Source organism: Opisthorchis viverrini (genome assembly GCF_000715545.1).
Source record: "Opisthorchis viverrini unplaced genomic scaffold opera_v5_355, whole genome shotgun sequence".
In the NCBI taxonomy this organism is placed as follows: domain Eukaryota; kingdom Metazoa; phylum Platyhelminthes; class Trematoda; order Opisthorchiida; family Opisthorchiidae; genus Opisthorchis; species Opisthorchis viverrini.
Genome location: NW_008752017.1, coordinates 15,009 through 29,644, shown reverse-complemented (window position 1 = coordinate 29,644; position 14,636 = coordinate 15,009). Strand labels below are relative to the sequence as shown.

At 44.2% G+C, this 14,636-nt stretch overlaps 2 protein-coding genes across 2 annotated transcripts in view; one reads left to right on the top strand and one right to left on the bottom strand.

The window, feature by feature from the left end:
• Positions 1-590, bottom strand: part of T265_10358 (hypothetical protein) — a gene marked incomplete at both ends in the record, with an annotated part of 9,149 nt that extends 8,559 nt beyond the window's left edge. Inside the window, one exon of the mRNA XM_009176705.1 lies at positions 420-590. Coding sequence (XP_009174969.1) covers positions 420-590 — 171 coding nt within the window. The remainder of the gene's footprint in view (positions 1-419) is intronic.
• Positions 1-12,590, top strand: part of T265_15126 (hypothetical protein) — a gene marked incomplete at both ends in the record, with an annotated part of 43,340 nt that extends 30,750 nt beyond the window's left edge. The window contains 5 exons of the mRNA XM_009176704.1: positions 937-1,025; positions 3,208-3,346; positions 9,653-10,056; positions 10,350-10,491; positions 12,280-12,590. Of these exons, the coding sequence (XP_009174968.1) occupies positions 937-1,025; positions 3,208-3,346; positions 9,653-10,056; positions 10,350-10,491; positions 12,280-12,454 (949 nt within the window). The remainder of the gene's footprint in view (positions 1-936; positions 1,026-3,207; positions 3,347-9,652; positions 10,057-10,349; positions 10,492-12,279) is intronic.
• Positions 12,591-14,636: the final 2,046 nt, after the last annotated feature.

The window sequence follows — 14,636 nt, the reverse complement described above, 5'->3', positions numbered from 1 at the left end:
TTGCCTGGGTCTTGATTGATCTGCTGCGTCAGGGTCTCAGGTGAAAGGACATTGTCTGGTGCTGCTGATATTGCGATTGCCTGCTTTGAAAAAATTTGCGACAATGTCTCGATGAACTTTGCTTGATACTTTTCAAACTGTGCTTGCGATTTTTCAAACTGCGCCTGTTGCTGTTGCAGTAGAGCTTGCATTTGCTCGAAACTGACTGCCATGATTGAGTTTCGAAATGAAAATGACCCGTCGCCACTGTTGTAATCTCTTCACCTGCCACGACGCTACCGGGTTATAGTCAGAAGACAAGAAGACGACCTGAAGGAACTGTGTATTAACGCAATTACAAACTTGTGTATATATGATTCACTTGTCACCGTATTTGACGGTCGATCCGCTGTGAACCAACCAGTGTGTCTCCCACACACCCACACCGGTCCTCCGGCGGTTGTTCCTTTGTCTCGATTGATCGTAGATGGCCGTCTGTGCGCTTGTGTACGGGATGCCTTGGCCATGGAGTGGGTGTGAACATTCTGTGTCCTTATTTGACCTTTCTCCGGCACATGATGAAATCGGACGTCATTCCGACGTGGTGGCATAGTCGCACGGCTCTGTTCCACATGATTGTTCCGCTGCGCAGTAGGCTGATGCGTAGCCGTATTAGACCACCCAGTCAGTAAGTTCGCGTCCTAACCACTGAGATCAGTTAGGCATATCAGAAATATTTTCATAGGGTAGCTCTGGCGGTTTTCCTGGGTTGCGCACGGTCATGGCATGACTAATTAGTGTTGATGTTTTTTCAGCCTTTAGCGTCATATAGGTTGTGTAGCGATACATCTTCCCGATATAGTTAGTATATTGTAGGCTTAATTGCCGTATCTGTGTAAAGCGAACATCCCTCCGAATGGAAGTACGCATGAAAAATCGCTTTTCTTTATGTTTCAGTTATTATCGGGTTCGTGTGGTCCTTGACTCACAAGATGAGGAAATGTTAGAAGTTGCATTTCAAGAAGCAAAGGACTACTTCGGCCCAGGTACTCTATCAGAGAATTAGCACTTTTCCAGTTATAAACGCTCACTAATTGTGAGTGCCACATAGTGAAATACACAAATCTGTTGCTACAGACAGACGTATACGTACAAACCTGACGTCATCTTGTAGTCACCTGTGACTAGCTAAGTATAGGAAAGTTGCGAGATTACAAATGGCTTCTTGAGAACAAATTAAGATTTCCAATAGTCCGGGTGATTGTTTTAACGAGCTTGGACAATCTCGCAGTCCAATTAAGAAAGTGTATCTTGTATTCGAATCACACTACTCTGAGCGGTCATTGCTTGGTTACTCCCGCTAGACCAGACCGAAGGGTGTTTTGCTCATCAACAGTTTACGATCTCAGTCATAAATAACCTCCCGTTTGAAGTGTGATTTGGGCGTGTTACAACTAGCAGAAGCTGGACGATCCAGGGAAATGCATTTCCACGCCGTGATCTCAACCCCATTTCGATCTCAAGCTCCTTCTCGAACAAGCAGTGAACCTAATCATTTGGATACCGATATTTTGAAGAAGATAGAGTGGTTCATACATTGTAAAGCCAACGAGAACAGACTTGAACCAGTTACGTTTTCTGCATTATTTACTTCATCCCGCTATAACAAAAACAAAACTTAACTCGTTTTTGATGTCGGCTAATGTCGCTCCTACCACTCCGCACAAGTTAACTTCAATCTCTGAATTGTCTGAATTTCATCGTCAGCCGTGTCGTCTGTGGTGTCTAATTTGTGAAACGATTCATATTTCCCGCAGTAGCAGTTTCGTCTGATGGGTACAACTCGTATGTGTTGTTGACCAGCTATACTCGTCTGTACCGTTTGCCACGGAATAGGTGACTCCGTTCATATTCTTTGATCGGACCTTGAAGTTGAAGGTTATCTAGTAGCCAAAACAGAAATAGTCAGCCGTCGCCTATCTTGTCTGTGTTTTGTCGCGTAAACGATAGCCTGCTAAGTTCTGCGACTGTTCTTATATACCGCGCTCACGTTGTACCTATTTTATCTATTACAGCTTGCCAAGTCAAAAAAATGTGCTTTCCGTTTAACCATAGGTCAGCTAATGAAATCTACATCTGAATTAGGAATGCGGAAGTCCGTTGTGCCAAGAAATTTACGTCATTCCCAAGCGTAACTCAAACAGGAGTGCTGTTCGGTTCCTAGCAGTATACAGCCGCAATAAATAAAAACACTAGTTAATGCGACTCATCCTTTGGGGACTAAGTAAACCAGCAGACCATGAGTAGTTTCTTCCGGGAGATGTCTTCACTTCAGTTTTCTCTCTAAAGGAGAGCGATTGCTTTCATTTGTTCTTTCTATTGAAAAGCTAGTTCATTATGGCCAGCACAAAACAGCCTTGCCTTCGTGGATTCATTGGTGGTTATTGTAATAAACCATACCTCGAACTTTCAACGATTGCCAGCCAGGCGCTTAAAATCAACTATCACAGCACCCTTAGAAACCATATTTTATCTCGTCAGCATGAAAAAGATATTGTAGATTGTCTTTCGAATCCCTGTTATCAGAATACCCTTATTCCGTATATCTATCCCCAGTCGATCGTTCTTCGGATATCGATTCGGTCGTTAAATCGACCCGAAGATAGCACATTTATATGCATACTTTGGAAAATCAGAAAACCTTCTCCGTACTTGTTGTAACTCGGGGTGTGTGAGACAAAGAGAAGTTCGGCTGAGAGCTGACTATATATTGATCTAGCAAACGGTGATTGGAGTGGTAGACGCAGGTAATCGTAGTCTAAACGACACACAATCTTGTTCAAACAGACAGGGTTGATAAAACCCGTTGATCTACGGTCATCCGAAACTAAATCGAAAGGACAACAACTAATCGACACAGTTGACGCGTCGCCTGATAGTCACGTAATGCGCTTAACAACATTGAATTGTAACGCCCAGGGCCCATATAGGATGCAACGCCCTTGGTGAGGGTGACTTGAGCATACATGGGAGCTCGGGGATAAATATTTCATTATCTAAATATTCAGGGCACGAATAAATAACCAATCAGAATATTGCATTATATCGAAAGACTACTCCATCGCACGCGGTAGCGTTCATATCATGAAGATTTATGTTCAGTTGAATTTTTTTATAGCACGCTGATAACACGATTATCGATTTTGCCTGTTTTTTGAATCCCATCAGATATTGTGTCCTACGAGCCGAATCCCGTGGCGATAGCAGACTCAGCCGTTTGCGCACTTGCTAATGAACCGAATAGTGTTCTTGGTCTACGCGTTTCCAAGGCCATTGAAACCATCCAGTCGGCTCTCGAACAGTTTGAGTAAGCCTATTTTGTGTGGATTGTTTTGTGATGAATGCAGAACCTCGTGGTCGCTAGAGAAGCGGGCGTTCACAAACTGGATTAAGACATTGATGGGCTGTGATGGGTTTCACTCAGACATGAACACAGACTTGAAGAGTATGCTCTTGCCATATAGTAGTACTAGGTATACGATTTTGATTTAGATCACAAAAAAACATCCTCTTTTAGCCATGCTAACGTATTGTGCAGACCCAAGACTGACCACAACTTCAGGATACCAAATGACGACATTGCTGTATTCAGCAGTATCCGAGACACCAACTCCTAATGGTGTTGGGCGTAGTGCTAGAGGAAACAGCAAAAAATCATCGTGATATCGTATCCTAGGTTGATATAGTACTGGTTGTCTTACACCAACCTGATTGTGAACAGTACCCGAAGGGAGCATGCTTACCGGTTATGGTCCGTAAAACTGCAGAAGGACAATCTCACGAAGATGATTCAGGAATCAGCTGTATGAAAGCGATAGCTCGCATTTGTACTTACTGGCCACTCACAGACCAAGATATTGTAAGTGTTTTTCGGTCCTGTGACGAATATGCGATGACAATAAATTTGAGCGCAAGTCCTACCCACAAGTCTTGAATTGTTCCATTCTTCTGTAATTGTCGACGCTTACTCTCCGATCCGAAATTTCTTCACCATTTTGTTTCACTTAACTTGATGAATCCAAAGTACTTTTCTGATCACCGTTCCCAGTCCGTTTCTCAAGGATTCCCAGATTTTTGCAAATTACACGAAATAAACATCCCAGAATATCCTCTGTATTCAGACGGATGGGCTGGACGTTTTGCAGGTACATTTCAGCGTGCACTGATTAAAACTTGAAGAGAAGAGAAGAGAACACCCGAGAAATAACCGATAGATTCCTGCATATTTGGCGTGTGTTCCATCGGTGACTCAAAGTTTCTTTTCATACTTTTCGTAGGATTAGAAGAGGTTTATTATACAAACTCTGCAATATGCCTCTCCCCGCCGCCTAAAAGTTCCAGGAACAGTCTCAACTGTCTTTTTTGACGGAGGCCTTCTAATAGGTTCTGTTTTCTCTGGCAACGGTTGATTCTTACCTTTTCAAACTAGGTGGCTCCGGCATGGAGCCTTATTTCCATAAGTCTGGTATTTCGTAATGTTGGACATGGAACGTACTTCACCAGCTCGCTACAGTACTCTTCTGAATCTCGTCACGTGCTTGCCATCTGACTCTGATGACACTACTTTGCCATCCCCATACATTATTACAAATTCGATGGTCAAGAACTTTATCGAAAACAGACGTTGAAACGTTACCTGAATACTACAGGGACCCAAAGGTGTTTGAAGGTATGTGTACTGCCTCCAGTGGGCGAATGTTGTTTTGTACCTAACACACTAGGCCACCGGCAGCTGCCACTATGCAGGACTCAGCTTTGTTAGCGAGTTAACTCGAGCCCCAAGTAGATGGGCAAATATATTTTCAGTTACATGCACTGGTCGATGAAAACCTGCGCCTAGCGTCAGCCTTCCAAATCGAGATTGACACATAGGGTGACGGATTAGGACTGGTGACACATAAAGGGTTTGCGTTTTCTGTATGATACCTTTGCTTTCTTTTCTTGTAACTGCTTCTTTACCTCAGGAAGTAGGCTTTTTCGGTATTCTCCTGGCGATTGGCGAAAAAAAAAACAGATATTAAGTAAGCAGGATTGATTTGCTGCATTTTGTCACAAAACCGTAGTATTTTGGCTATTTGGTTCGAATCCGACCTCTGCCTCTCGACTTCCCCTGTCTAGGCTTGGGCAACCTGGCAGTATCCCAGCCCTCGTGCAACCTTTGGGTCGCATGGCAGTTAGGCACCGAAAGGGCGCTACAATTGGACGGTTTCTTGGAGAACAAAGGATTGTAACCAGTTCAATTGTATGGCTTCGGTCGCTTGGTTTGACGATTGGTTTCTTCGTAAGCTTAAACAGCTGTTCGTTAGCTTGACTTCTGCTGCAGTCACCGTAGAAAATGTATCTCTAGAATTGCCCTGTTTACATTCTGGAGTAATGGCATCGAATGAAACAGCTCACGTAAGCAGGATTCAATTCCTGCGTTTGCTGTGCTCAACGCTTTCAGCTCCGCTCCCCGTACTAGTTACACTGTTACGTTACACGGTCTAAACGGCAAGCCATATATTTTGATTGCGATCGGCACCTTTGTCCCACTGTCAGTTACTGCCACTTTGTTAACCCTTCTGTTTGAATCAACAATCTCAGGACTCCATCAGATCTGTTTAGCTTTAAAAAGCAAGAGACAAAACCCCTTTTTGGCCGAAATCTAGCGAAGTGGCCAACTACATGGCAAACGTAACATTGCCGTTGGTTCCGCTTTAGTCGACCTTTGAGAGATATCCGATTTAGCACCATCTTCAGATGTCCGGTTTCTGTCACAGCCACTCTTGTTCTCAAATCACCGTAGTTCCGGCGGATTATCCCGGGCGCGTTACCGCACATCAGCTAGCTGCGTGGCCTTCTCTACACGAACTGCTCCGGTCATGCACCTTTTCCCCTGTAGATCGCTTGACAAACCCTATTTGAACCGGACACAGACCAATCTTCCTCGCGCAAAATAGTTCTCACTTAACAGTTCCAGACACCTGACGCGATAGAAATCTGTGATGCGTCGTCCGAATTGCAGTATGCAGCATGAAGTCCGTTCATTTCCCCCTGTCCGTCTAGTTCGCTGAACAGTTTTACGATGAGAGCAGTAAATACACCAGCCACCGACCCTCCGACTTTTTTGTTCTGTATGTCCGAAAACTGTTTTTATCCGCCCAGTCCACCATGTCCATGAAGCAGCCGGAATGCACAGCTCTCCTTTGGGACCATCGGCTCACAATGTAGATCACTTCGGCTTCATTTTCACCCAATCTGGTGTGAACATAATTAAATTTGTTTGAATTGACTTAATCCCCGAGTTGGGCGATTTGGTTTTGAGTATTTCATCAGCACTCGAGGGAACAGCGTGACCACGTTGTTGTATAGCAACGCATAATAACTGATGCCATAGAAGTTTGCAATGAGTAAATGCACCCGAACTGTTCGGTATTCGGTCTAAATTGAAACCAATGTAATTTCAATTACCCTCTGGCCGTCTTGCCTTCGACCTGGTCTGTCTCGTTACCTGAAAACATAATACAACGCCTGCATCATTGACGTACCGTAACTGTAGGTCATTGGAACAGGAGGGGGTTCCAGCGCAGACCTGGATGCACTTGAAGTTTTACCCACTGCACTTGAGACCATAGCGACTGAACCTGGAGTCAAAGTGCAATGCAACTGCACAGTTAATCGCTCTTGCTTTGACACAGTGTATGTCGTATTCGCTGCAGTGTATCAGGTTTTGTCCCCTAAGGTGCTCCTTGCCCCTGCTGACTTAGTTCATTCATTGACTTGATGAAGATCTACTTTCCATGCAAGCAGTCACATGGTTTTATGTCCAGACTTTCACGCGTGAGCAAAACTGTAGATTCCAAAATAACCATCGGTTTTATCAACTCTTTAATACATCCCATCATTTTATCGTTCTCTTGTGTCCTGCCGACTGCAATGCTCGCTTTGTGAATTTACTGCTTTTCTGTATCCCATTTGTGACAAACAAGCCCGTTGAGCACAATGCTCATCCAGAGATATCCAAAAGCCACCATAATTTTACAGGATATACTTGTATGAACATCCTTTAGGGTAAGATGGCCGTAAGATCGCTTGTCTTTCACGTGTATCGATAGACATACTTCGCCAAATCCTCCGTGAGTTGCAGGGGACTCTTAGCACAGAGGTGGTTAACAATTCTAAAAAAAATACTGCAAAGCAGAAAACAGGAAAAAAACAGCTAAATGTAAAATTTCCTTGAGGCTGAGTCTCAACGGTCTCAGTCACTTTGTACCGATTGAAGTTTCCTCAGGCGCTCTGGCAATTCATCTCTTGCTGACTTTCCCCAGCCCGTTTAACCGTGGTCTTTCGCGTGTATATTTTAGTTATGGTGCCTGACCTATGAGGTATTCCTACTTGACCATCCGTTATCTCTAATATCTGTGGCCAGTATATTCCTGTATTCACATCACACCATCTGCTAAACTTGATAGCGTGACAACCCTCTCTGACTTGTGTTCTTTTTCTCTCACCGTGCGCGTCTCGGTCTTAAGGACCAAATGACCACATGCATTATTTTGTGTTTGATTGTTGGCCGCTTCTACCTTGTTGAGATGCGTGTCCGTTGTTCCGGAAATTTCCAACTCTGTTATTTGCTGTTCTGTTACTAACGTCCTTTAGAGGTTCGGAAAGCTGACGTTCATTGTCTATTTGGTATGTGAGCGTGCAATCTACAAATCCCGCAACCACCTATAACTATTATCTATTTTTTTCGTCCAGTTTCACATCACTCGTTTTCAACATTCGTCCTCCTGTGCTGGCGCAATCACTCATGTGAATCCACACCAAAGGTGGGGGGGAAGTACTGGACTCGAGTTTCGCTCTCATTAGGGCTCATCACCAGTGCATAACCAATGGCCGTGGCGGGGTTTGAACTCCGGACAACTAATACGCGAGGCTAACGTGTTACCACTATTCCACCAGCGCACGTCTGAATGGGTCTGAATGTGTTCGCGCTTGAGCGATGTGATTAGTATGCCTGACAAATCATCGATACGACGACCTAGTAACTATCCTGGTTGTGACGATCGATTGGCCCACTCACCAGGACTTCCCAGTCAGGTAGCGCCACAGACGATTGAAAACCGGCTGGACAACTTTTGTTGATGCATGTGGGAGGTTTCGCGGGAGGTGTATTGTTCAGTTTCACATCAATCTCGTTTTGAACAGTCGTCCTCCTGTCCTGGGTGGGTGGTTGTGGTTTGAGCGGTCCTTATGTCCTGGCACAGTCATTCCGGTGACCCTAGTTTCCTTTTTATTGGAGGGGATCAGCAGTGTATATCCTTGGTCGTGCCGTTGTTTGAACTTCGCACGTCTGAACTGCAAGGAGAGCATGTTACCACCACTAAACCAGCGTACGCTGGACTCTCACATCTGAACAGGCGAATATGTTCATGTTTGGGTAATGTGAGTAATAGGTCCGACACCTAGAACGACGACCCAGTAGCATACCTTGGTTGTGTCGGTCGACTGGGCCGCCTGTATGGACTAGCCAGTCAGGGTGGTTGCGGGATTTGTGAAAAGCACGCTCACATACCAAATAGATAATAAACTTCAGCTTCCCAAACCTCTAAAGGACGTCTGCGTTACTAGCACTGCGTTGTCCCGTGTTTCTGCCTTTTTGTGATTGTTACGAACGAGCGTCATGCAAAGTTCAAATTGGGGACGCTACATTGCCGGTACAGTAACAAGGCCCTGCTGATAGGAGGTCTGAATGGCGAGTGTGGGACACATCACTGGGCAAAATTGTGGACTGAGAAGAACGTGTTTTAAAGATGACACGTAAACCCGCAAGTGAAAATAAGACCAGCCGGGGATGAGTTTCAGGCCTCGTTTGAGTAGAGAAAAGTCTTTCTTAGGTAAGTCAGGGAAAACGATGAGAGGGCAGTACAAAATGTCCGGGAACACAAGAGTACACAAAATTACGTGCTAAACTGTGTGCATAACTGGACTGACAGATCTCGCTAAACTTTTTCAGATTTGATAGGTTTTGCAACATTAGCAGTCCACGTTAATGTGGTAGAGACACTACCTTTAATCGTTTGAACTATTTGGAGTCAGGGGATAGACGTTCACAGTAAAGGGTACGATCTGAAATTTCACCGTGATCCGAACATCGGCCAACGATAGCGCGGTAAAACTGAAGTTCCACCGCCGAATGTCACTTTTCGAACTGCGAAAGATGTGTTGTTAGTTAACGGAGGCTTGGTGACATTCCGTTTATCTATATGAGGACCTGGTGCACTGATTATTTATTTGGCAGTAAAATGCTTCCTCGTTGAACGTAAGCACTGTAGGTGTTTTTTGGTCTTCATTCTCTAACGGTCCTAACTCTATGTTGCCTTTGGAGGTATGTGACACTTGCATTCCCGGTGTGATAGTACTGTTCACAACAATAACCTTAAAAATACGACAGTTCTCTCTCATACAACGACACCGGCTTCACTCACATAACCTTAGTTTTTCACTCTATTCTAGTCGAATCCAAATTTGGATAGCTAACTGCAGACTGCCTTTCTCTCCATCTCTTTGTTTTAAGATATTTTTCACTGGCACCAAACGATCATTTTACTTCACCCATTTATTTTGCTTCCAGCTCTTCTCAACTGGTTATTGGTTTCAACGGAGGAAAGGATTGTACGGTGTTGCTCCATCTCATCTATAGCGTGTATCTTCAACGACAGAACCGTAGTACAGGACAGGATTCAGATGCATCGTTGCTGGATTTTCCAAAATTACTGTACATACGATCGCGATCCGTGTTCCCCGAACTGGAGAATTTCGTTCAACGAACAGTGCACTTTTATCACCTTCCTTCCTCCTCTATCCTTCGACCAACCGATCAGAGCATGCAGACGGATGATAGAGAAAACCAGATAAAGCACGGTAGTTTAATCATTTACGAGGGGGACATCAAGTCGTCATTGGAACGGCTACTGCGCGACTTTCCCAATGTGCGTGGAGTATTTATGGGAACGAGGCTGTCGGATCCAAGATCGGGTATGTTTGTTATTTTGGCCTAAAAGTACTTAGTCGACTCCAACCATGCAGACGGTTAGGGAGGATAACTGGATAGGTGTTCGGATTAACATCACAGACTCTGGATTAAATGCAAACAACCGAATTCAGAGATTGGCGAAGAGCTTTTGTCTAAATGGGTCCTACTTTCGTCGTCATCTTAAATTGTTATCCACGTAATAAAAGATACTTCGGTAGCGCTGAATAGTTTGTGCCCTGTCAAAATGGCTAATGTACTCATCGGAATTTCATTATCTTCTTTATATACGGTCCAGCTCATCTCCGTCCGATGGTCATGACTGATCCGGGCTGGCCGCAACTAATGAGGATTAATCCGATCTTGGACTGGACATACGAAGAGGTGTGGCGGTTCATAAGACGTCTCTCATTGCCATACTGTAGTCTCTATGATGTTGGGTAAGTTACGTTCTGATGGCTGTTTTGCATAGGCAGGGTTGAAAACCGCTTGGTGATGCACACTTCCATGAGTAGAGGGGCAGTACTTCTTGTCAGTTTTCAGTATTGATTGGCGCTCACTGTGCCGATCGATTTCACAGGAGAGAGGGCGCAAACCTTCCCTGAAAACGTCTTTACTTCTGGCTGATCGCAACAAATTGCTCTAGCCCATTGTTTAGACTGCCCTTAATCAGTTTTGTGGAAATCATTTCAATATCTGACAAGATTGGTCAAAGCGAATTTATATTTTTAAGTAGCGTAAGCTAACCAGACCACAAAACAGTTGGTGTATCATAAGAGAACGAACCTTAGGCAAGCAGCCATTATGGCATGTTTGCTCAACGGATCGAACGTTTGGATATTCAACCATAAATACTTCGTTGCCCTTCCGATTCGAACCCTAGTACTCGCTGTGCTCACAAACCTTAGTTTGGTCGAAGTGCTGTCCACTGGTGCATTGTTTCTGCATGAACAACGAACAAGTGAACAGTTTTCTGGCCCCCTGTGGGAAGTGGAAAGCGCTATTAGCTCGAATCCAGACCATACACACGGGAAGACTATTGTCATTGGCCAAAGTTTACGTGAAGTTCACAAATTTTAACAAACTGCTGATCAGCCACCCATCTGCAGATGAGTGGTAGGATTCTCCACGTATCCCTCGACGGTTTGTGGTACAGATCTCGAGGCTACTGAAATGCCAATTGTTGATGCTTCCTGTTAAGAAGAAAAGTTGTTCAGTATTCTGCAAACTTTTAGTACTAATTGATTGCATATGACACTCTTCTGGTTGCGAAAAAATCGAGGAATGTGATCGACAGAGCGACAATAGTGCTGGAGATTGTATGAACCTCCGACTTTCAGATGTGGGCTTTCTTTGTATGAGAGCCTTCTGTCTCCTTTTTGGAGTATCTCCTCTTGCGAGAGCAATGTAGGTAATCCAGCAAGGATTGTCGGGCCGAAAACGACAACTAGATTATTATTCTAACATGAATATGTAGTGCCTTTCATATTTACTTTCTTCAGTCCTTCCATAGAGTTTCTGTCGTTGATTCAGTGCAAATTTTCTCGAATGGATGGAGCAATGGGTGTGTCTTTTCCTTTTAGCTTCAGAATGACTTCAACCGGGTTTTAAACAGTTTAGAAGCTATAGGTTCGTTGAATTTCACCCCATAATTCACCTTTTAGGATTGCACTCTAACCCCCTGAATACCCAAATGTGCTACACCAGGTTGCCTCATGTTTCAGTAGCTACGATATTCGAGATATCCCGGTACATGTGTAGGCGTAATGCACTACTCACTCTTCGCGGGGGAATATCATGAACTGGCTAGCATGGCAAACGATGGGCCCTTCGGAAGCATAAATTTTTGCATGAAGCTGTCCCATAATGCATGGATTCTCTGGGCCATGTGTTCCATTTGAAACGGTATCTCTTTAGACCTAATACACCTGATTTTGTATCGTTGTCTTACTCGTCTCCTCACTTCAGGATATGCTAAGACTAGGTTTTTCCGAAGATGTTCAGTTCTGAATATGACGTCTTTTTGGATCGACTATCTCTTGGTTAATCTGAGCAGGCCTCATAGCTGTACGTTTCTTGATCACTTTTTCGCAAAGACATTTGACCAAGAACCATGTGCGAATTCCGGCCCTTCGTTTTTAGTCTTATATTAAAATAACGCAATCCATTTCACAGTTTTACTTTATTTACCACGTCATTTGGGGTTTCACTTATTCACCTCAAAACAGGTACACCTCTCTTGGAAGCATGGAAGACACACACCCGAATCCTCGTTTGAGATATGTAAGTGAGTCCGGCCGCTCAGGATATCATCCAGCCTACACATTGTCCGACCCCGAGTCGGAACGTTCTGGCAGACGGCGCCCGAGTTCCACGAGCTCAACTCCTGTTGAAACTTCTTGACACAGAACTCTTATGTACCGTGACTGCATGCTAATTCTTTCTCCGTGCCTGTGATGTCGGAGTTTTAAAAGAAATTATGATTTCTCCTTTGATTCTAGTTCGCAAATGACTAGGCATCAAATAAATCCAACTTCTCTCTTGTACTGTTCAAGTACTCATCTTGACTTTCTGCTTTCAAATGAGATTCCTCTTTAAAGGGATCCCCTTTGACGAGAATTCCGCATACGAGATTTGATCTTCGTCGACCCAGATCCTTAATCGAAGGACACTCCATAGCCCACAACCCTTGGGGTGAGATGACTCAGTGGTTAGAGCGCGAATTTACTGACCGGAAGGTCCATGTTTCGAATCCGACCTCTGCCTCTCGACTTCTCCTGCCTAGATTCGATTAACCTGGTAGTATCCCAGTATTCATGCTTTCTTCTAGTGGCATGGCAGTTAGACACCTAAAGGATGTTACAGCCGAACGATTACCACAACCATCGACGAAAAATCAACCAATCGGAACAATGTATACAACTGCTTGTTGTGTTCAACAATGCTATCTAAACATAGTCATCGTCGTCTGATTAAATAATAGCAGTCCTATTATTCAAGTTATTGGCTTAACTGGACGATAATCTCAGGTTTCATCTCTGTCGATCCTTAGTTTCGCGGGTCATGCTAACCCAGTACGGTGATTTCCACTGAGAGTTGAATTGTAACAGTGTTAATGTTTCCTGTCCTTAGAAAAATCCACACAGCCAAACTTATTTTATTGAGGAAATTGTGTGCCGTGTAGTTTGCACTGTGGGATGCTTAAAGTCAAAACGCAATGGACAATTGATTGTAAAAGTCCTTGAAAAAGACTGCCCATTATAATCGAAACGTCGAACCATCCCACTCCACCGCGCTGTGTTTTGACTTGAAACTTTCTTAATTACGTTGGGTGTTGTTGACCGATCTACCTGCAGTACTGCCTAAGAGGACCGAACCCGCTGTAGAGATGAATTCGTGCATGAGAGAACGATCTTGGTCAGTACCACCAGCATGCTACCTAAAGAGCAACCACTGAATACGTAATTGCAATATTCTTTCCAGTTGATCTGTTTTGAGAGTATGACCATAAAAACTGGTTCTTGACGTCACGTTCCGGATTTTTCTTCCTACTGGTTTGTACTTCCTGATGTCACACACCTGTCAGCAGGCTGGATGATGGCAAAGCTGTAAGTGTGACAGGCTGCAGATGGTTAGTGTTGATGTAAATAGAATACCTTGGCTTATTGGTTATTGATCAGGTGGCTATTGATCTGTTCATCGAGCTTGGCAGTCGACTTGTATACGTTTCGTCACCATACGAGAAGACGTCAATACATGGCTGTTTGGGTACTTTCTCTTTGCCTGCGTGCGTTTCTCTGGCGATCGCAGATTATCTATTGTCTCCTAACGTGGTAGGCCAGTTTGAAAACGGCGTTTTCTTCACTTTATTGATCCGTTTGTGATCCTTGCTGCGTTGTGGTCTAGGCTTTTGAGTCAATTAGTTATCCTAATGCCCCCCACTTTCATTGGTCCCTTAATTTGCTCTGATTGGCCCCCTTCTCAATTTACGTTGCGTTGTGGAAATCGATTGGTTGTAACGTCTGTTGTCCCTGCGTCTACCGGTTAATCTGGTACTTTGGTTTATTGGTAGGGTGCCTCCGATCATATTGCTGTGTCCGCTTGAAATGAGCTTCCTGCTTCTTCCACGAATTCATCGTCATGTTCCCCGTGCGGCTCGAAGCCCTGTAGTTCTGGTGTTTTCTTGCTGCCAGTGGGGTTGATTTCGACATGTTTGTTGACAGCTTCTTCCGTGGACTACCACGGTTTCATCAACTCAGGTTCTTTCTCGCTTAATCCATTATGCGAAAACCTCCGCATCGAACTCGTATTCTTCCTCATCTTCTTGCAACCCAGAGGAGATAAAGTTTATTACGTCTTTTTGGCAGTCTTCAGTAGTGTCCGTGGCTTCCTCATTCACCACTCTTGATAAGTCACAATCTTGCCGGCTTTTTTTCGAAATAAGTCCATAGTTCGAGACTATGAGGCATACATTCTCTCGAAACTGCATGCAAAAAGCATAGGAAGTCGAGTATTAATGACCCCAAGTTGTCTTTTTTCTGGTTAACCAAATGCACCCCACCGACTGATCAAGAGTAGTAGTTTT